This window comes from Triturus cristatus, chromosome 8, assembly GCF_964204655.1.
Source record: "Triturus cristatus chromosome 8, aTriCri1.1, whole genome shotgun sequence".
Lineage (NCBI taxonomy): Eukaryota > Metazoa > Chordata > Amphibia > Caudata > Salamandridae > Triturus > Triturus cristatus.
In genome coordinates this window covers 655,721,978-655,745,401 of record NC_140591.1, presented here as the reverse complement: position 1 = coordinate 655,745,401, position 23,424 = coordinate 655,721,978, and the positions used below count along the sequence as shown (strand labels likewise).

The following is a 23,424-nucleotide window of genomic DNA, read 5'->3' as shown; positions in this document are numbered from 1 at the left end:
CTGGAAGAAGAAGGGGTTCCCATTGAAAATTTATTTGGTCTCTCTTATAAATGGGAACATAGTTGTGAAAACTGTTATAATATATGTGGCTCTAATGTTGATTCTGAAAGGTTTATTTATTTAACATTGCCAGAAAGTAAAACAGTCACTTTTGCTAAATTAGTTAAAGATGCTAATCATAGCATGGAATGCAGTGAGTGTCAATCTGACATTTTTTCAACGTTAATTTTAAAGGAATACGGACAGTATGTAATTTTAATGATGCAACGCTGTAAAGCTGATGGTTCAAAATTAGATACTTTAATAAAGAAGTTTACAGGACAGCAATTATCAATTTCAGGAAAAACTTTTGTAACAGTTGCAATAATTTTCCATGATGGACCTACTGTAACTTCTGGTCATTACACAGTTTATCTTAAATGTGAAAAAGGCTGGACACTGTGTAATGATTCCCAATTGATTTTTAAGCAACGTTTGCCTTTTGATTTAGCAAATTCCTATCTAATCTTCCTGAAACCTAAATTTTAGAGAGATTTGGCAACATCTGGACAAAACAATTTTACCATTTTATTTGATTACCATTGGAATTTTCAAAAAAAATGATTTTACAAATTACCATTGGGCCTAATGGAAAGGTAACCAATTGTAATGTGGACTTTTTCAATTTTTAATGAAACTTTGGAAAACCAAAAATTTAGAAAAAATCGGTAACATCTGCACAATTTAAATTTTGGAATGTTATTGGATTGCCATTGGAAATTTATTCAAAAAAGATTTTTAAAATTACTATTTGGCCATGCGGAAAGGTAAACAATTCTATTGTGGACTTATTTAATTATTAATAAATCTTTCGGAAACCAAAATGTTACAGAGAATCGGTGAGATCTGTACAATTTAAACTTTAGATTTTTATTGGATTACCATTGGAAATTTAATCAAAAAAGAATTTTAAAATTACTATTTGGCCTAAAGGAAATGGAACCAGATGTATTGTGGAGTTATTTGAGATATATTTTTGTGACTATACTTCTGAAACAAAAATATCAGACGGTATTTTAAAGAAATAAGTATTGATATTAGATGATATTTTTTAAGAATATTATGCATTTCTATAAAGTTATGTTTATGCAAAAAGAGATTGTGGGCTTTTTTAAAACAATCTTTGAGATTGGTAATTTTTTTTTTGCCCGCTGTTAAATGATGAATGCAATTGCTTTCACAATTTATAGTGAAATGCAATATATTCTGAAAACAGCAAAAAAAAGGCAAATTTTTTTTTTGAAAAATATGTAAATATGTGTACTGTATTATAAAATGTTTTATTAAATATTAATACTTTTTTCTTTTTTTTCAGATTGAGATAGAAAATTTTCGAAAACTAGAACCATTTTTAAAGCAATTAAAAAAAATTTAAATGAATAAATATTTTTTTGAGTGGGTATGGTAAGTCAAAAATATCATGGTCCCTTTTTTCCACTTCTCCACAATCACATTTTCAGTTTTTCATTGTAGTCTCTCAAGGACCTTGTAATGTGATAATTGATTTTAGTGTTTTTTTAAAAAAAAAATAATAATTACGCGTACCGTACGCGTACGGTAAAGAAAAATCAAAAAAAAGTTTTAAAAACATATATAAAAAATAGATGAAAGGTAAGGTTGGCTCTTAAAAGAGCCGTTGTGTTCATGCAGGGACAGAGGAAAGAAAGAATGGGAATATTAGACGGTACGACAAATGTGCTGATCTATTTTATTGTTCACTAGGGAAATACTGGTCTCCCTATAACAAATTAGATCATGACAAGTGGCGCACCGTATTTCAACCCTCAGAAACCGAGGGTTAATTTCCTGAGGAGAAGAAAAAGGAGATGCTCCCACCACAGATGAAGGGCTCACCTGACCTGCAGAAGAAGGACTCGGCCCTGCAGATGATGGTCCAGGCTGAGCTGCTGTGGATGTGCTTGGTTGACTTACTGAAGGGTTACCTTCAGTATGTCGAGCATGTGTCCTTCTGTGTACATCCTTAAGGTGTCTCAACATGGTGTGATTCCCGAAGGAATACTTCTTGTTGGGATTCCCTCTTGAAAGTACACGCTTACACAGCTTACAAGTCACTAAGGGTGCATTTACCTTTTGCTGGCCCTCTGGAAAAGAAAAATACTCCCATATGAAAGAGGTCTTTTGTTTCCTCGTTCTCTGCCTCAAGGTAGTGCTGCTAGCCTCACTCTCAGAAGGGCTCTGCTGTTCTGCCATCGTATCACAAAGACAACCCAGCTCCTTCTCCTAAGGGATCACAAGCAGAAATGAGGGGAATGGGTGTGGTGTAGGAGAGTTCTAGAACTGAAAGTAGTTTCAACCAATCAAAAGTTGTGTTTCATGATCACATGACCCACCGTACGCTTACGGTGCGCTTACGGTGCGCTTACGGCAAAAGTACGCATGCGCGTAAAAAAGACACGCGCACGCGCGCATGCGCAAAACAGGCACGCCCCTTCACTTCCGCGTAACGTGCGCGTGCAGCGTACGCGTTACGCGCTGTGCGCGCGTGACGTGCGTCTACGCAAATTGCGTAAATGAACGCAAACAGCGTAGAAATCTAACGTAATTAAAGCAAGACGTGCGCTTACCGTACGCGCACGTTAAAAAAAAAAATAACAAAAAAAAAGGAAAAAAAACAATAAATATGTAATACTAATAAATTTTACCTGTTTATTTTAAAAAAATGGTAAAATAAAAACATATTGTAGAATTTTTAAAATTTAACCATAGTCTTTAAAAAAGGATAGAAAATTAAAATAAAAATATGTTAAAAAAAAAGAAAAAAAAAATAAAAATTAGCATTTAAAAAACCTTGCAAATTCACTGAAAAAACCATGGGTTTCACAAACGTTATAGTTAGGAATTAGCATTTAAAAAACCTTGCAAATTCACTGAAAAAACCATGGGTTTCACACACGTTATAGTTAGGAATTAGCATTTAAAAAACCTTAGAAATTCAATGAAAAAACCAAAGGTTTCACACATGTTATAGTTAGCTGGACATTTCACTCGTGAAAAACCATTGAAATTCCCCCGTTATAGTTAGTTCAGCTAACTATAACTCGCGCGCCCACAATGCACTACTGATGACGTCACATATTACATCACTCATGACATGGTCACTGACATCACTCATGACATCACTGATGACATCTCAAATGACATCACTGATGACATCACTGATCACATCATCCTTGTGATAGAGTGGCAGACCTCCTCTTCCCCTAATATAACCATTGAAACACACATTCAAAAATAGAAACTAAAATGTTCAAAATAATGAACATATCAATATCAGTTACAACAACCTAATCAGTAATTCTAAGAACCACATACACATACAGTCATTCACCAACAGTCCTCTACAGTCACTCATACATGTACTCACTCATCATATGTATTCATACACCTATACATCCTGTTACACAACGCCACTCATCCATAGAGTTACTCACACACATAGTCACTCATGCTAATAAAGAATCAAACATACATTTACTTGCATATACAGTTATACACACACCACCACACTTACTTCTACAGAAACTTACATATACTTACTCTTTTAAACAATAACTTATAGAAACACATACTTATTCATACAGGAACTCTTCCAATCTCTCACTCTCACATATACTCACTTATATACACCAATAGTCACATATACTAGTTTAAAACATATGTAGTTACTCATAAAGACACTATAGAGACAGTCATTCACTCACTAACACACCCATGCACACACTCATCCACCCATACAGTCCTGCACACATGCTGTATTCAACACATACAAACAGTGAGTCACTCATTCATGCACCTATGCACTAAGTAATACCCCCCACCGAACCATACAGAAACTCAGACACTCATACTGATAAAAAACCAACTAATAACCTATATAGACACTCATGTAGCTACTCACCAACCCATGCAGCCACTTATACACAAAGTAAGAAACTGATACAGATATTTTCATATTTAAAGATTACTCAGTAAGCCATGTATTCACTATGATACACTTAATCAGTCAGTTACACAAAAAAAATTTAAAAAAAAAAAGCATCCATTTAGACACTTATATACCCATTTATTCTTCCATTGACCTTGAGATATACATAAATATAAAACATATTTAATTTTCAGAAAAACACACAATCACTGGATGATGTCATCAGTGATGTCATTTGAGATGTCATCAGTGATGTCATGAGTGATGTCAGTGACCATGTCATGAGTGATGTAATATGTGACGTCATCAGTAGTGCATTGCGGGCGCGCGAGTTATAGTTAGCTGAACTAACTATAACGGGGGAATTTCAATGGTTTTTTACGAGTGAAATGTCCAGCTAACTATAACATGTGTGAAACCTTTGGTTTTTTCATTGAATTTCTAAGGTTTTTTAAATGCTAATTCCTAACTATAACGTGTGTGAAACCCATGGTTTTTTCAGTGAATATATATATAAATATATATATATATATATATATTCAGTGAAAAAACCATAGGTTTCACACATGTTATAGTTAGCTGGACATTTTACTCGTAAAAAACCAATGAAATTGCCCCGTTATAGTTAGTTCAGCTAACTATAACTCGCGCGCCCGCAATGCACTGCTGATGACGTCACATATTACATCACTCATGACATGGTCAGTGACATCACTCATGACATCACTGATGACATCTCAAATGACATCACTGATGACATCACTGATGACATCATCCTTGTGATAGAGTGGCAGACCTCCTCTCACCTTAATATAAGCTTTGATACACACATTCAAAAATAGAGACTAAAAATTTCAAAACAATGGACATACCAATACCAGTTACAACAACCTCTTCAGTAATTCTAAGATCCACATACACATCCACTCATTCACCAACAGTCCTATACAGTCACTCATACATGTACTCACTCATCATATGTACTCATACATCTATACATCCTGTTACACAATGCCACTCATCCATAGAGTTACTCACACACATAGTCACTCATGCTAATAAAGAATCAAACATACATTTACTTGCATATACAGTTATACACACACCACCACACTTACTTCTACGGAAACTTACACATACTTAGTCTTTTAAACAATCACTTATAGAAACACATACTTATTCATACAGGAACTCTTTCAATCTCTCACTTTCACATATACTCACATATATACACCAATAGTCACATATACTAGTTTAAAACGTATGTAGTTACTCCTGAAGACACTATTGAGACAGTCATTCACTCACTAACACACCCATACACACACTCATCCACCCATACAGTCCTGCACACATGCTGTGTTCAACACATACAAACAGTGAGTCACTCATTCATGCACCGATGCACTACGTAATACCCCCCACCGAACCATGCAGACACTCAGACTGATACTCAAAAAAACAACTAATAACCTAAATAGGCACCCATGTAGCTACTCACCAACCCATGCAGCCACTTATACACAAAGTGAGAGACTGATACAGATATTTACATATTTAAACATTATTCACTAAGCCATGTATTCACTATGATACACTTAATCAGTCAGTTACACAATCAATTTTTCAAAAACAAATCATCCATTTAGACACTTATATACCCATTTATTCTTCCATCGACCATGAGATATACATATATAAAACATATTTAATTTTCAGAATAACACACATTCACTAGATGATGTCATCAGTGATGTCATCAGTGATGTCATTTGAGATGTCATCAGTGATGTCATGAGTGATGTCACTGACCATGTCATGAGTGATGTAATATGTGACGTCATCAGCAGTGCATTGCGGGCGCGCGAGTTATAGTTAGCTGAACTAACTATAACGGGGCAATTTCATTGGTTTTTTACGAGTAAAATGTCCAGCTAACTATAACATGTGTGAAACCTATGGTTTTTTCACTGAATTTCTAAGGTTTTTTAAATGCTAATTCCTAACTATAACGTGTGTGAAACCTATGGTTTTTTCAGTGAATTTCTAAGGTTTTTTAAATGCTAATTCCTAACTATAACGTGTGTGAAACCCATGGTTTTTTCATTGAATTTGCAAGGTTTTTTAAATGCTAATTCCTAACTATAACGTGTGTGAAACCCATGGTTTTTTCAGTGAATTTGCAAGGTTTTTTAAATGCTATTTTTTTTTTATATTCTTCATTTTTTTCAAACATATTTTTATTTTAATTTTCTTATCTTTTATAAAGACTATGCTTTAATTTTTAAAATCCTTAAATATTTTTTTTATATATATTTTTTAAAATAAACATGTAAAATTTATTTCCAGATTTTTTTTTTTTTTTTTTTATAGTACGCGTACCGTAAGCTCACGGTAAGCGTACGGTTTACGCAACGTCCGTAATCTATCTACGCTGCTTGCGTATAGTTACGCACTTTGCGTAGCCGCGCGTACTGCGCGTGGGACGCGTGCGCGCTTACGCAACACGCGCACGTTACGCGGAAGTGCCGGGAAATGACTGTTATGCGCATGTGCGCAAGCGCGTGTCTTTTTTACGCGCACGCGTACTTTTTGCCGTAAGCGCACCGTAAGCGTACCGTAAGCGTACGGTAGGTCATGTGATCTTGAAACACAACTTTTGATTGGTTGAAACTACTTTCAGTTCTAGAACTCTCCTACACCACACCCATTCCCCTCATTTCTGCTTGTGATCCCTTGGGAGAAGGAGCTGGTTTGTCTTTGGGATACGATGGCAGAACAGCAGAGCTCTTCTGAGAGTGAGGCTAGCACCAGCAGCACTGTCTTGAGGCAGAGAGAGAGGAAAGTAAAACCTTCTTATGTTTGGGATTATTTTACTTTTCCAGAAGGCCAGCAAAAGGTGAATGCACCCTTAGTTACTTGCAAGCTGTGTCAGCGTGTACTTTCTAGAGGTAATCCTGACAGGAAGTATTCCTTTGGGAATCACACCATGATGAGGCACCTCAAGGATGTACACAAAAGGACACATGCTCAACTTTTTGGAGGTAACTCTTCAGAAAGACGAGCCAGTACATCCACAGCAGCTCAGCCTGGACCATCACCTGCAGAGCTTACTCCTTCTTCTGCAGCTCAGGTGAGCCCTTCATCTGTGGGGGGAGAATCTCCTTTTGCTGGCCCTCTGGAAATGAACCCTCGATTTCGGAAGGTTGATATTCATTGCACATTTTGTAAAGCTCTAATTTGTTATAGGGAGACCAGTGTTTCCCTAGTGAATAACAAAATAGATCAGCACATTTGTAGCTTTGAATGATTTTCCCATGGTTCCTTTCCTCTGTCCCTGCATGAACACAACGGTTCTTTTAAGAGCCAACCTTATCTTTCATCTTTTTTTTACATTTTTTTTAAAAAACTTTTTTTTTTTACCGTACGCGTACGGTAAGCGTACCTTTTTTTTTATTTTTTAAAAAAAACACTAAAAATCATTTTTCACATTACAAGGTCCTTGAAAGACTACAATTATTACTATTGACTTACCATACTCACTGAAAAAAATATTTATTCATTTGTTTTTTTAAAAAATAGTTTTTAAAATGGTTGTAGTTTACGAAAATTTTCTATATCGATCTGAAAAAAAAGAAAAAAGTATTAATATTTTTAAAACATTTTATAATACAGTACACATATTTACATTTTTTCCCAAAAAATATTTTTGCCTTATTTTTGCTGTTTTCAGAATATATTGCATTTCACTATAAATTGTGAAAGCAATTGCATTCATCATTTTACAGCGGGCAAAAAAAAATAACAATCTCAAAGATTGTATTAAAAAAGCCCAGAATCTCTTCTCACTTAAACTTATCATTACAGAAATGCATATTATTCTTAAAAAATGTCATCTAAAAACAATACTTTTTTCTTTAAAATACCGTCTGATATTTTTGTTTCAGAAGTACATTCACAATAATATATCTCAAATAACTCCAAAATACATCTGATTTTATTTCCTTTAGGCCAAATAGTATTTTTTATTCTTTCCCTGGAATAAATTTCCAAGGGAAAACCATTAAAATTCTAAAGTTTAATCTGTCCAGATCTCACCGATTCTCTGTAACATTTTGGTTCACGAAAATTTTTCGAATAATTTATTTAGTCCACAATAGAATTGCTTACTTTTCCACATGGCCAAATAGTAATTTTTGAAATTATTTTTGAAAAAATTTCCAGTGGCAGTCCAATAACATTCCAAAATTTAAAATGTGCAGAAGTTACCGATAATCTCTAAATTATTGGTTTTTCAAAATTGCATTAAAAATTTAAAAAGTCCACATTACAATTGGTTATCTTTCCTTTAGGCCAAATGATAATTTTAAAAATCTTTTTTCTACAAAATTGCAATGGTAATCCTGTAAAATGGTAAAATTATTTTGTCCAGATCTTGCCAAGTCTCTCTAAAATTTAGGTTTCAGGAAGATTAGATAGGAATTTGCTAAATCAAAAGGCAAACGTTGTTTGAAAATCAATTGGGAATCATTACACAGTGTCCATCCTTTTTCACATTTTAGATAAACTGTGTAATGTCCAGAAGTAACAGTAGGTCCATCATGGAAAATTATTGCAACAGTTACAAAAGTTTTTCCTGAAATTGATAATTGCTGTCCTGTAAACTTCTTTATTAAAGTATCCAATTTTGAACCATCAGCTCTACATCGTTGCATCATTAAAATTACATACTGTCCGTATTCCCTTAAAATTAATGTTGATAACATGTCAGAATTACACTCACCACATTTCATGCTATGATTAGCATCTTTAACTAAGTTTGCAAAAGTGACTGTTTTACTCTCTGGCAATGTCAAATAAATAAACCTTTCATTATCAACAATAGAACCACTTATATTATAACAATTATCACAACTATGTTCCCATTTATAAGAGAGACCAAAAAAAATGTCAATGGGAACTCCTTCTTCTTCCACTACCTGAAGAAAATACATCAAAAATTCGTGAGCATCTTGCTGTTCATTTTGAGAAAACTGTGTTCGTCCTGAACATACATCTAAAAGTTTTCTAATATCAGTAGCACTTTCTATTTGAGTTTTATCTTTACTCAGCTTTTGAAAAAGGAGACTGAGCTCTGAACAGAATCTTTTTCCCTGATTTATTATTATCTGCTCTTGCAAACTTTCCAGATAAAAAGCAACATTCAGCACTACATTTGCGTAGCAGTTGACACCAGAGCTATTTTCAAAATGACATCCTACAACCTGTTCTTCATTTTCCTTATTCTTTTTGCTTGCAATTACATCACTCCTCTTTTTTTTCCTCTTCTCTACATCTTCATTACAGATATTCTCATTTCTCCTTTTACGAGAAACTACACGTTTCTCCAACACAGGATACTGACCTAAATGAGGAGCATAGCTTCTTCTTAATCTATTATACTCCTTTACACAGTTTGTATCAGCACTAACTTTTGAGTCATCGAAGTCTATCATGAATAAACCTGATAATGTTTTGACTCGTGACAAAGCAACATATGCCATACCTTCTTTGAACACACTAGATCCAATGTTCACAAATGCACAATCTACAGTCAATCCTTGAGACTTGTGAATAGTTACAGCATATGCTAGAGAAAACGGAAACTGCTTCCTACGTACATATAAGTCTTTCACAAGCATGAAACGAACTGAACAACGACAAATGTCTTTAACTTCCTCTATCTGATCAAATTTTATTTTTAACCATTCAATTCCATCTTTTTTCTGATAATTAATAAAACCCACAACTCTTCCCATCGCTCCATTTACTAAGCCTTTTTCAACATCCAAATTTCTCCTTAAAAACACTCTACAGTTCATGCAAACATATAGATTTTTTTCTAATCCTGCTGTTTTGGAGATGTTCTTCTCTAGTGAGTCCAATTTATTTTTCAGTTTGCCTGTTACTGTGACAGTAATTCTTCCATCCTCAATTTTGTCCACTGCTTCCAATTTCATGATCTCTTCCTTTTCCAATTTCAAAAGCTCCTCATTGAATATTGAGCATTCACGTAGAGTTGGCATTAAGCAGATGACACTTTTGTTTTCTGCAATGTTCTTGTATATCTTCTCTGCAACTATTTCTTCCTTTGGAAATAAATTATGTAGCAGCCGAGTCTGTAATGCTTTTTTGCCAGCTTCTGTGAGTAGTCCAATCCTGATATCTTTCAGAATACTTCCATATTCTTCATCGTTTGCTTGCCTCATATTAGTTGTAAGTTCCTTGTACTCAAAGAAGGACCAAATATTTGTATTACCGATGCTTCCCAATGACTTCTTCGTGTCTTCATGTGTCACAGTATTAAACACTGGTTGTCCTTTAACCGGAGTAAGTTGCAAAAGATCCCCAAAAACGATGACGTGTTTTCCACCAAATAACACGTCATAGTCTGTCTTCAAAATTTGCTGCATTCTTAAATGCACAAAGGCAAGCATTAAGTTTGATACCATGCTCACCTCATCAATAATGAGAACTTGCATCTTCTTCAATACTCTTGAAACTTCCAAGCATGCTTCTCCAGTTAGCTTGTTGAATTGTATTTTGTTCTCATGCTCCACTGGTAACATTAGCAAACGATGTAAGGTGATTCCTTTTATGTTATATGCTGCTAACCCAGTTGGAGCAGTAACCACACAAGACAAAGTAGAATCTGTTTTTTGCTTTAGGTAGCTTCTGATGACTTTAATTAGGAAACTTTTTCCAGTGCCAGCTTGTCCGCTTACATACATCCTGATTGGATGAAATGATGTGCATGAGCACTCTTTTTTTTCATGTAGAAATCCGTGTTCAATTTTGTTTTTGATCTCTTCATAAATTTGTTGCTGCTCTTGATTCAGTTGTCTTTCCAAATTTTCTAAGTCTATAAATTCTTCTTGAGCTTGATTCATAGCCGTTTCCACTTCATTCATGGCTATTGATGCTTCATTTTCAACGATTGGTTGTCCTAGGGGATCTTGACTGTATGTTCCTGAACTTTGGCTGTCCTGAGAACTGTCTCTAGCAATTTCTGCTGCAATTGTAGTTTCCTGTTCAATTTCTTCATTTAACATTTGCAGATAAGTTGAGAATGTACTGCATTGTATGCTGTCTTTGCAAGCATTAAAAGAATCTTCATAGCTCTGGAATTCTCCCAGTAGTTCATCCTCTGAACGCCATGGTTTAAACAACTGTAAAAGAGCCAAGTAGTAAAATTCTTTCTTGTCGGTAGTGTCGCAACTCAGCTTCCGGTGATTTATCAAACTTCCTTTGGTTTGCTTCACCAAACATCCTTCTTCACCAACGACTTTATATTTTCCATTATTGATGTCTTCTGCAGCTTTCCGTGAATAAATGTAGTTCTGCAGCACTTCATAGAGACACATGTTCTCCAGATGATGACTTCTCTTGGGATAATATGTGTCCAACATGTTTGTTTTCAATATATCTGTACTTTCAGGTTCGAACTGTGCCAAATATTCAATTTCTCCAACAGATTTCAGTACCCGATTTCTCATTGCTGCAAGGCCTAAACTTGCCCAAATTATTCTTCTTGACTTCGAGTAGAGACTTGCAGAAGATAATCTATCTGAACATTCGTAGGATCCAATTTCTCGATGCGATAACATCTTCAAACTGAAACTGTACAGCTTCTTACTGACAGTCTTCTCGTGAGAAATCTCTTCCCACATTTCCTTCAATTCTGTTTTTTCTGATTTCGTAATGTAAGACGTTACATATCGAGCAACAGCAATGGAATTGTCAGCAACATACTGTATATCCATGTTAGCGTTCCACATGGATAAAATGACTGGGTTGTAGTCATTTATATTTTTTGATTCTTCTTTTCTTTTAAGGTTGTAGGTATTCTTAGGTGATTTTCTTGTGATAGTATGTCTCACAGCTGACATAAAACTGTTGACTCTTCCATTTGTAAGAACAGGTCTAGGAAATCCAAATCGACATTTAGTGTAGTATTTTTCTTTGCTCTTGTATTTCCGTCGACAGTATTTTCCACACCGATGACTTTGGAAACGTAGAACTTGCTCCTTTAACTTGTACTCTTCTGTGCTTTTAGGTATAGCACATGTTGCATATTCTTCAATGTAAGATAACACTGCTTCATCAGTATCTGTTCCAAACTTTGGGGCATCCTTGATCCACAGCAGCATATGAATATGAGGAGCACCTCTTGCCTGGTACTCTTTTCTCCAAAAGAAATCCACTACTTCTCCAAGGGGTGGATTTTTTTTATTGCAGATGAAGGACATCATAGCCTCAAATCTATGATTGAAATATCTGCAAACATTAACCGGATCCAATGAGCACAGTTCTCCTGCTGTCTTGTATTCGATGTTTTCAATGTTTGAATTGGCCTCTCGTAGAAAATCCAGTAAATCATCCCAAGCGTACTCGGCGCAGCTTAGGGTAAGGAACCATGTTGGTGTTCCTAAATTGCGTAACATGCATTTTAGTTCACCATGGCGTCGGTACCAATATTCATTTGTCCCACGCTGACAAGCCATCAGATTGATCAGTTGTGTTTCCAAATGATCATCTCGGTGCTGCACTTTCTCCATAAAATCCTTAGCAGACACATTTTGTAAATGTACTCCACTTTTTAAAATGTGATTTACTGCATAAGACAGTGCAGACAAGTCGCTTTCAAATAAAAGATGGAACAAATAAGGGATACTTTGTCGAAATCTGGGATCTTCAGCATATAGTCTTGTAGTCCGATACTCAGAAGCTGGAATCTGTTCCGGACGTTCATCGTATCGTCCTCCTTTTCCTTTAGGAAACAGCTGGGGAAAACATCGAGCTTCCAAGCTCTCCTCCCATACACTCACGGGATTTCCTTTTGCTTTCTTCATCTGAAAGAGATCAATATTGTCTCCCATAACTTCTTTCGAATGGAGAGGATGTATGCTAAAATGTTCATAAATTTCTTCTTCCTTTGACTTGTCCACTTTTTCAATTTGTCCACTTGGTGTTTCTGTATCTCCTTGTAAATCTTCTTCTTCTTCTTCTTCTACTATATAAATTGATTCATACCATTTGTTATTTTTTTTCAAATACAAATTTGCTCTTTGTACTTTCCGCACATCTACCAGCTCCTGCCAAATCTTCTTATTCTTTGTAGGTACACCATTAACCAGAATAATTAATGGTTCAGTTTCCAAAGTATCCGCATCAATAGTTTCCATATTTTTTTTCAAATCCAAGGGCAAATACACCACTCTACCTTTTAAACCTCTCACTAAATCTGAAGGAGGTAATTTACCAGTTTTGGGCTCCATACGTACTATGGTCTGGAACGGATGAACACATTGAATGAGTATAGACTCATATGTATTTAATTCAGAAAGTTCAGCAGGAATAGCATCCAATTCTAAATTATTATGTACAGCTCTGGTCGGCATTCTATTTTCCTCTAACTTGTTGTAGCAGTATTTACAAATACGCTGATCTTCACCCAATTCAAAACAATTTTCAAGAAATATATATGTTGCAAAATCCATCCACTTATAATTATCTTCATTTTCACTCTTTCTGTAGAGATCAACATTCCTAGTTTGTTTTCTATAATGAGTTCTGCGGCAACAAATACAAGTAACATTTGGTCTTTCATTAGAGACTATTGCAAATTTTGTTATGTGATCATTAAATGTCTTACTTACACAAGGTTCTACATTCTCTTCCACTTCTGCCTCATTTACTGTGTCCTTCTCTGCACTGTTTTGTTCAGGACCAAAGTAACAAAACTGAATTTCATCAACAACCTTCTCTACATCTGATACCGTTCCTCGGAACAGAGCCCTATTCAATTCATTTAACTTTATTGCTGGACTTTTGGCAAAATACAACCGTCTCACAAACTTTCTCATTTCAGTATGATGAACAGCCAGCATCCTAAAATGATGGAAAACACTATTGCACACTTTTCTAGATAGACAAGCAAGAGAATGACCCTGCAAACCAGTATTCTCTCTCACTCTGCATGGATCCAGACTTTGAAGCACCTTAATCTTTTGTTTTACACTTTTTTTACTATATTCTCTTAGAAACTCTCGAAATCTGTCAATAGATTCCTGACGCACAGTGCAAATACTACTACAATTCCAAGTGTACACTGGGGCTTTAGGACGTCTCCCCATTGCCTCATCTGCCATCACTTGTACCTCATCTCTTGGAACCATTATCTCCTTCTCCATTATGCAACCATTTTTTACTTCGTATGAACGACCTCTGGTGTCAACTGCATGCAGCAAACTATTACTTTGAAAATAGCTCTCTTCATTAAAAAAAGGTTCACTACTTGAGCTATGCATCCACTTTCCTAAAAACACTTTACAAAAATTTGTTCTGTTCACTACTCTTTTGCTTTTGCTTTGTGATTTCAGTACATTAACCATTTTATCTAATGTACGCATCCTATTCAAAATTAATATGAATAGTTTCCTTTTTAATTCTAATGCCTTTGCTGCAATGGCTTCAATTTCTTTTTTTCTCTTATAATATTTAGCCTTTTGCTTATATTTCTTTATATCCTTTATCAAATTGGACATAACTCTTCTCTGAAACATTTTTCTACGTATCTCTTTAAATGCTGTTTTTCTGTTTATGTTAAACTTTTCAATTGCAGAAGGTATATTTGCATTAACTAAATCCTCAATTTTTTGCTGTTCTGTAGGTTTTGTTACATTTTTCCGAGAACAGACATTTTGTACATTTTTGTTTGTTTTCAATATTTTGTTTAGGAATTGTCTTTTTTGCTTACCAGAAGATTTTTTCTTTTTCCCAACATCAGCATCTTCTACTAACTTTGGTCCTCCAGTTGTCCTCAAATATAGTTTTTTTTTTAGCGTTTTTTGAACTCGAGATTTTGTAGGCATCTTAAATTTTGTTCACTGTTCTTCAGCAATACCTGCAAAAAAACTAAAAAAAAAATTCTTTATTGAATTTAAATATATTACTACATTTCTTTTCACAATAGTCACAAAACGAAATTTCTTTGCCAATTTGAATGCACACAAACTCCTCTTTTTTTTTGGGCAAGTGAAAATCTGTATAACAAACTGTCACATTATGAAACCAAGCTGTTTTTTTTTCAGACCACCACCGTGTGTATTCTCTGTGACTGCCTACACTCCAGCAGGGGCAACCAGCCTTAGTGATGCTGAATGTATTTGCATTACAGACTTAAACCTGAAAACCCCACTCGCTTCTAATTACTGTGCATGACTATACATGGCAAGCACATGGGTGTGTGCTAAACCTCTGCTTCTTCCCCCAAAAATTCGCTCCTCTTTTCCATCTACTGCAACTGTGAAATCACCAGAGCAAGACGCAATACATTTCTGCCTATAATTCTTCTATGCACACAGAGTCATGTTTTCACATTAGTGCCAAAACGAAATTTCTTTGCCAATTTGAAAGCACACTTACTGCTCTTTTTTTTTCGGGCCAAGTGAAAATCTCTTTTTACACTTTGAAATCACTTTTACAGACTGACACATTCTGAAACCTTTTTTTTTAAATTTATTTAAATGCACATGTCCAAGCTGTTTTTTTTTCAGACCACCACCGTGTGTATTCTCTGTGACTGCCTACACTCCAGCAGGGGCAACCAGCCTTAGTGATGCTGAATGTATTTGCATTACAGACTTAAACCTGAAAACCCCACTCGCTTCTAATTACTGTGCATGACTATACATGGCAAGCACATGGGTGTGTGCTAAACCTCTGCTTCTTCCCCCAAAAATTCGCTCCTCTTTTCCATCTACTGCAACTGTGAAATCACCAGAGCAAGACGCAATACATTTCTGCCTATAATTCTTCTATGCACACAGAGTCATGTTTTCACATTAGTGCCAAAACGAAATTTCTTTGCCAATTTGAAAGCACACTTACTGCTCTTTTTTTTTCGGGGGCAAGTGTATATCTCTTTTTTCAATTTGAAATCACTTTTACAGACTGACACATTCTGAAACCTTTTTTTTTAATTTATTTAAATGCACATGTCCAAGCAGTTTTTTTTTCAGACCACCACCGTGTGCATTCTCTGTGACTGCCTACACTCCAGCAGGGGCAACCAGCCTTAGTGATGCTGAATGTATTTGCATTACAGACTTAAACCTGAAAACCCCACTCGCTTCTAATTACTGTGCATGACTATACATGGCAAGCACATGGGTGTGTGCTAAACCTCTGCTTCTTCCCCCCAAAATTCGCTCCTCTTTTCCATCTACTGCAACTGTGAAATCACCAGAGCAAGACGCAATACATTTCTGCCTATAATTCTTCTATGCACACAGAGTCATGTTTTCACATTAGTGCCAAAACGAAATTTCTTTGCCAATTTGAAAGCACACTTACTGCTCTTTTTTTTTCGGGGCCAAGTGAAAATCTCTTTTTACACTTTGAAATCACTTTTACAGACTGACACATTCTGAAACCTTTTTTTTTAATTTATTTAAATGCACATGTCCAAGCAGTTTTTTTTTCAGACCACCACCGTGTGCATTCTCTGTGACTGCCTACACTCCAGCAGGGGCAAACAGCCTTAGTGATGCTGAATGTATTTGCATTACAGACTTAAACCTGAAAACCCCACTCGCTTCTAATTACTGTGCATGACTATACATGGCAAGCACATGGGTGTGTGCTAAACCTCTGCTTCTTCCCCCAAAAATTCGCTCCTCTTTTCCATCTACTGCAACTGTGAAATCACCAGAGCAAGACGCAATACATTTCTGCCTATAATTCTTCTATGCACACAGAGTCATGTTTTCACATTAGTCCCAAAACGAAATTTCTTTGCCAATTTGAAAGCACACTTACTGCTCTTTTTTTTTCGGGGGCAAGTGTATATCTCTTTTTTCAATTTGAAATCACTTTTACAGACTGACACATTCTGAAACCTTTTTTTTTAAATTTATTTAAATGCACATGTCCAAGCTGTTTTTTTTTCAGACCACCACCGTGTGTATTCTCTGTGACTGCCTACACTCCAGCAGGGGCAACCAGCCTTAGTGATGCTGAATGTATTTGCATTACAGACTTAAACCTGAAAACCCCACTCGCTTCTAATTACTGTGCATGACTATACATGGCAAGCACATGGGTGTGTGCTAAACCTCTGCTTCTTCCCCCAAAAATTCGCTCCTCTTTTCCATCTACTGCAACTGTGAAATCACCAGAGCAAGACGCAATACATTTCTGCCTATAATTCTTCTATGCACACAGAGTCATGTTTTCACATTAGTGCCAAAACGAAATTTCTTTGCCAATTTGAAAGCACACTTACTGCTCTTTTTTTTTCGGGCCAAGTGAAAATCTCTTTTTACACTTTGAAATCACTTTTACAGACTGACACATTCTGAAACCTTTTTTTTAAATTTATTTAAATGCACATGTCCAAGCTGTTTTTTTTTCAGACCACCACCGTGTGTATTCTCTGTGACTGCCTACACTCCAGCAGGGGCAACCAGCCTTAGTGATGCTGAATGTATTTGCATTACAGACTTAAACCTGAAAACCCCACTCGCTTCTAATTACTGTGCATGACTATACATGTCAAGCACATGGGTGTGTGCTAAACCTCTGCTTCTTCCCCCAAAAATTCGCTCCTCTTTTCCATCTACTGCAACTGTGAAATCACCAGAGCAAGACGCAATACATTTCTGCCTATAATTCTTCTATGCACACAGAGTCATGTTTTCACATTAGTGCCAAAACGAAATTTCTTTGCCAATTTGAAAGCACACTTACTGCTCTTTTTTTTTCGGGCCAAGTGAAAATCTCTTTTTACACTTTGAAATCACTTTTACAGACTGACACATTCTGAAACCTTTTTTTTAAATTTATTTAAATGCACATGTCCAAGCTGTTTTTTTTTCAGACCACCACCGTGTGTATTCTCTGTGACTGCCTACACTCCAGCAGGGGCAACCAGCCTTAGTGATGCTGAATGTATTTGCATTACAGACTTAAACCTGAAAACCCCACTCGCTTCTAATTACTGTGCATGACTATACATGGCAAGCACATGGGTGTGTGCTAAACCTCTGCTTCTTCCCCCAAAAATTCGCTCCACTTTTCCATCTACTGCAACTGTGAAATCACCAGAGCAAGACGCAATACATTTCTGCCTATAATTCTTCTATGCACACAGAGTCATGTTTTCACATTAGTGCCAAAACGAAATTTCTTTGCCAATTTGAAAGCACACTTACTGCTCTTTTTTTTTCGGGCCAAGTGAAAATCTCTTTTTACACTTTGAAATCACTTTTACAGACTGACACATTCTGAAACCTTTTTTTTTAAATTTATTTAAATGCACATGTCCAAGCTGTTTTTTTTTCAGACCACCACCGTGTGTATTCTCTGTGACTGCCTACACTCCAGCAGGGGCAACCAGCCTTAGTGATGCTGAATGTATTTGCATTACAGACTGAAACCTGAAAACCCCACTCGCTTCTAATTACTGTGCATGACTATACATGGCAAGCACATGGGTGTGTGCTAAACCTCTGCTTCTTCCCCCAAAAATTCGCTCCTCTTTTCCATCTACTGCAACTGTGAAATCACCAGAGCAAGACGCAATACATTTCTGCCTATAATTCTTCTATGCACACAGAGTCATGTTTTCACATTAGTGCCAAAACGAAATTTCTTTGCCAATTTGAAAGCACACTTACTGCTCTTTTTTTTTCGGGCCAAGTGAAAATCTCTTTTTACACTTTGAAATCACTTTTACAGACTGACACATTCTGAAACCTTTTTTTTAAAATTTATTTAAATGCACATGTCCAAGCTGTTTTTTTTTCAGACCACCACCGTGTGCATTCTCTGTGACTGCCTACACTCCAGCAGGGGCAACCAGCCTTAGTGATGCTGAATGTATTTGCATTACAGACTTAAACCTGAAAACCCCACTCGCTTCTAATTACTGTGCATGACTATACATGGCAAGCACATGGGTGTGTGCTAAACCTCTGCTTCTTCCCCCAAAAATTCGCTCCTCTTTTCCATCTACTGCAACTGTGAAATCACCAGAGCAAGACGCAATACATTTCTGCCTATAATTCTTCTATGCACACACAGTCATGTTTTCACATTAGTGCCAAAACGAAATTTCTTTGCCAATTTGAAAGCACACTTACTGCTCTTTTTTTTTCGGGCCAAGTGAAAATCTCTTTTACAGACTGACACATTATGAATCCACCATGTGTAACTACAACAAAAACAATTCCCATTTCTATTATTCATTTCTTAAGTTACCACATACATCCCCTCTCAAACTGTAAACTCACCTTTAAAATTAGTTAGTTGTGAAAGAAATGTGTCACTCAAACAGCAGATTATCAGAGCCAGGATCTCTGTTCTGTACACCTCTCTCCTCTCAGCAGAACCAGATAATGGCAAACTTTCCCTCTATTTTTCCACACATATACATGTAAGTTTCAAATCTCAGTGCTTCCCCCTTTTTTTCAAATGTAATGACACATTTCTATTGGTTGAAAACCAACCCTTTTCCAAAAGTACCCTGCCCCCAACTTGACTTCTGCCTAGTACCCTTCCCCCAACTTGACTTCTGCCTGCTACCATAGCAACAGCTCATGGAACACTGCTGTGTGCAGTTAGGTCAGAAGTTCGACACACAATGTTTCAATTCCACAGAGCAAGAGTGCTTGACTTTTCAAACCTAACTGCAAATCCATAGTACTGTTCTTTGGTTACACATTTTTTTGTACCAATACAAAACATGCTTCTATTAATTTTCACATACAGCCTAGTTTTTTTTCTAGAATGGTATGAAACAGCCAATCAGTTCTTTTTGTTTTGTAAAAAATATGTATGCCTCCATTTCCAAACTGTCTTTCTTTTCATATTGCCATTCTACTGAAAGACACCTCCTGAGTGCATCCAGTTCTCCTTTGAAGATGTTCACAGTGTGGATTGTAGGGCACAGCTATGTCTTCTGGAGTGAAAAGTTTGCAGAGAAAACAGATATGGTGAGAGACCTTGCTTTGCCAAATGTAGACATTAAATGGATTGGTCAGAGAGGGTTAAAGTGGCACCAATTGATGCCATTGGTGAAATCCTTCATGCAAATCCAACACCCTGACCTCATAATAGTGCACTGTGGTGGCAATGACCTAGGCACTTTGACTGGGGTAGGTCTGGAAATGCTTATGAAGGACACCTTTGCACAACTGTTTACACTTTTCCCTAAAACTGCCTTTGTGTTTTCCAACATATGCCAAAGGCAAAAATGGAACTGGTCCAATCATTTCTGTCCACAGATTGACAAAGCAAGAAAGCACGTCAACAAATCTGTTTCTGCTTTCCTCCGTGACTATGGTATGGGTGCCATTTACCACAACAACTTGCGTTACGACATGCAAGACATTTATAGAGGAGATGGTGTGCACTTCAATGATGAAGGGAACAGAGTCTTCCTCTTGAACCTTAGACTCTGCATCGGTACTTACTTGTAGGTACCACTAAAAAAATGACTCCATAAACACAACAGCTCTTTTTAGAGCTCCCTAATTTCTAAACTCTTAAATCTGATTTTCATTTATTTATTTTTATTTTTTTTACCGTACGCTTACCGTGAGCTTACCGTACGCGTACCCCGTGATTTTTTTTAAAATCAATAAATGTTTTTTTTGTACTTTTCTGTCCTTCTTTGACCCCCTTACAATTGTTAGGGGGTCTGTAACTCTCCTCATTGCCCCCTTTCCTTGTTTTCACTCTTTTTTTTCAGAGTGAAATACACAAAATGGCGGCCGCCGCTTCCTGGTTTCGGCCGATTCGAATGTTTACTAAGATCTAAGAGCCAATCAGAATCGCGCTCGCGCACGCCACCGTACGCTTACCGTAAGCGTACGGTAAGCGTACCGTAAGCTGGCTCAGATATATATATTGATTTAAAGGCTATTTTCTCAAAATCAACTGAACTGATTTACACCAAACCTACAAAAGGCACTTCCTTGACCTACGGACTACCTCTCTGCCAAATTTCTAGTAATTCTGTTCAGCCGTTCGGGCTGTAGCCCTGTCTAAAGGTCCTATGGAAAAATGCATGGGAAAAACGCGTTTTGGGACCCCCCTTTTATCTCAGCCCCCGCTTGACGGATCCCCCCGAGACTTTCAGGGTAGGAGCGGAGCGTAGCGCCCCACCTATTTTGAGAAATTCGCGAGGATTCGTCGACCGGCGCCAAAGTTATTCAAAATAGAATGTTGAGGTTTTCCTATGGAAACGTGGTCCTAACTATAACTACCTACTGGCGACCGCCAGTAGGTAATATATATATATATATATATATATATATATATATATATATATATATATATATATATATATATATATATATATATATATATATATATATATATATATATATATATATATATATATATATATATATATATATATATATATTTCATGGACATATTGCCAGTTATTATATGGAAGTGTTTTGGAGAAGTTTTTGTTTCTTCTTATTCTGTGATTTTGCTGCTTTCTTCTCCAAATCCATGTATGTTAGTTAGGGACCCTCTCTGTTTCTCAGTAAGTTTACCACAACATGCATACATGCAGAGTATAAGTCAGCTCATGCACAAGTACATCAATGCATATTTATGTTGCCTTCACATGTCCCAGTAAGTCAGGTGCACCAGTTATCAGTGCCACTGTCACTTAGACCCTGACCCACCTTGGCGGCAAGCTGGATGTAAAGAGCCCACAATGAGTTCAACGTTTAGCATACAAGGATTTTCACTCTCAGCTAACCTCGCCACAATCACTCCCAATGAGGTACATAGGTGATGTTCCAACATAGTAATCATCAAAAAGTCAAGGTGGATGCGCATTCAGGCACATGTGCCAATGGAGACATAGCTCTTTAATATGTTTCAGGTGATCGAGGATGTGCACTCTCACCATTGCTGATAATGCCCATCAAAGTGACCCACACACAGGCTGAGAGAGACTACAACGTTGCACTGGGATGCACAAGGGCCATTGTTGAACAGACATTTGGAGTCCTCAAATCCAGGTTTCGGTGCCTAGACTCCTGTACAGTCCTGAACTTGTTTGCAAGATCATAATGACATGTTGCATTCTGCATAATATTTGAGTACACACAAACACGCCATTGGATGAAGACCAGGAGAAGCAGGACAACACAGCGGATGGCCAGGACGAAGAGGCAGATGCTAGACACACCATAGCTTCTGCTGCAGGAATAGCAATCAAATCATAAGAAATTCTTTTACATAATGACAACAAACAAAGATGCCATCACATGGTTTTATCTGAAAAAATACACACCCAATGTTACTCTGGGAAACAAAATATCACTACACAAAAGTCTTGCATGCATGGTTTAGTCCTTAAAAAGTTCATATACCTGTTAAGTGAAAGGTAACTAAAAATATGTGCCACAAAGCTATCACATATAGCAGTGGACAGAACATTGATTAAATGAAGATTAGGGTTGTTACAACGCATTGGACATATGAGCAAATCAATGTGACAATCAATATGTGTGTGTACTATCATCCTGGGAGCACATAGATGTCTGATGATATACAAGAGTGTAGTACAACAAACACTGTATGTCTGATGCGTCATTGTAGCTGTGCCCACATAGCTAGAACCCATCATAATATGTACAATCAAACATATATGTGAAACCAATGGCACATGAATAAAGGTGAGTGACAAAAGTATCAAATATACATTGCAGATCTGTACTGCATCCACTTCTGGGTGTGGAGGATGAAGATACAGATGATAGTACAGATACAATAACTTTTGTGTCAACACAGTTCTGGGAATGCCCCAAATACCAAGCACACACAGTGAAACAACAAATGAATTTGGGAATAACTCAAAAGCAGACACATGTGCCATTGTAATGATCAATAGTCACATGACATGCATCATCCACTGTGCATGTCTCATTCTACAACACAGCAATGATCTGCCAATGCTGTTGTCACATAAGCACAAACAATTACATAAATGCCTAGCATAGTACAAATTGCTAGACAGCAGCACACAACAACGTGTATGTAGGACCATGTACCTGCCAAGGCAATGTCAATGTTTTGTCTATGTCACATGCACCACAACAAGCTTGCTTCATGGCAATGAGGGGTAGAATGGGCTACATCCTCTGCAAAGAACTCTATCTGTGTGTTCACACACCCAAAACAGAGAACATACATACACATTAGTGAAGTGCTACAGGGAATACAATCAGTACAGCAATAACATCCCAACAACATGCAACATATAACAAAAGGAACTGACCTTGTTTAGTGTCATACGTTGATGAAATGATTCATCATAGCCCCCAGAAGGTGCACCAACTAGATCTGGATTATGACTGGACATTCAC

The 23,424-nt window shown here is 36.7% G+C and overlaps 1 protein-coding gene across 1 annotated transcript in view; it reads right to left on the bottom strand.

Annotated features, from left to right (window-relative positions):
• The window catches only part of LOC146802516 (uncharacterized), a 48,433-nt gene extending 29,003 nt beyond the window's left edge, over nucleotides 1–19,430 (bottom strand). Inside the window, exons 1-2 of the mRNA XM_085623764.1 lie at nucleotides 19,321–19,430; nucleotides 9,247–14,941 (exon numbers count right to left, since the gene is read on the bottom strand). Of these exons, the coding sequence (XP_085479890.1) occupies nucleotides 9,247–14,898 (5,652 nt within the window). The 5' untranslated portion in view covers nucleotides 14,899–14,941; nucleotides 19,321–19,430. The remainder of the gene's footprint in view (nucleotides 1–9,246; nucleotides 14,942–19,320) is intronic.
• Between the last annotated feature and the right edge of the window lie 3,994 nt (nucleotides 19,431–23,424).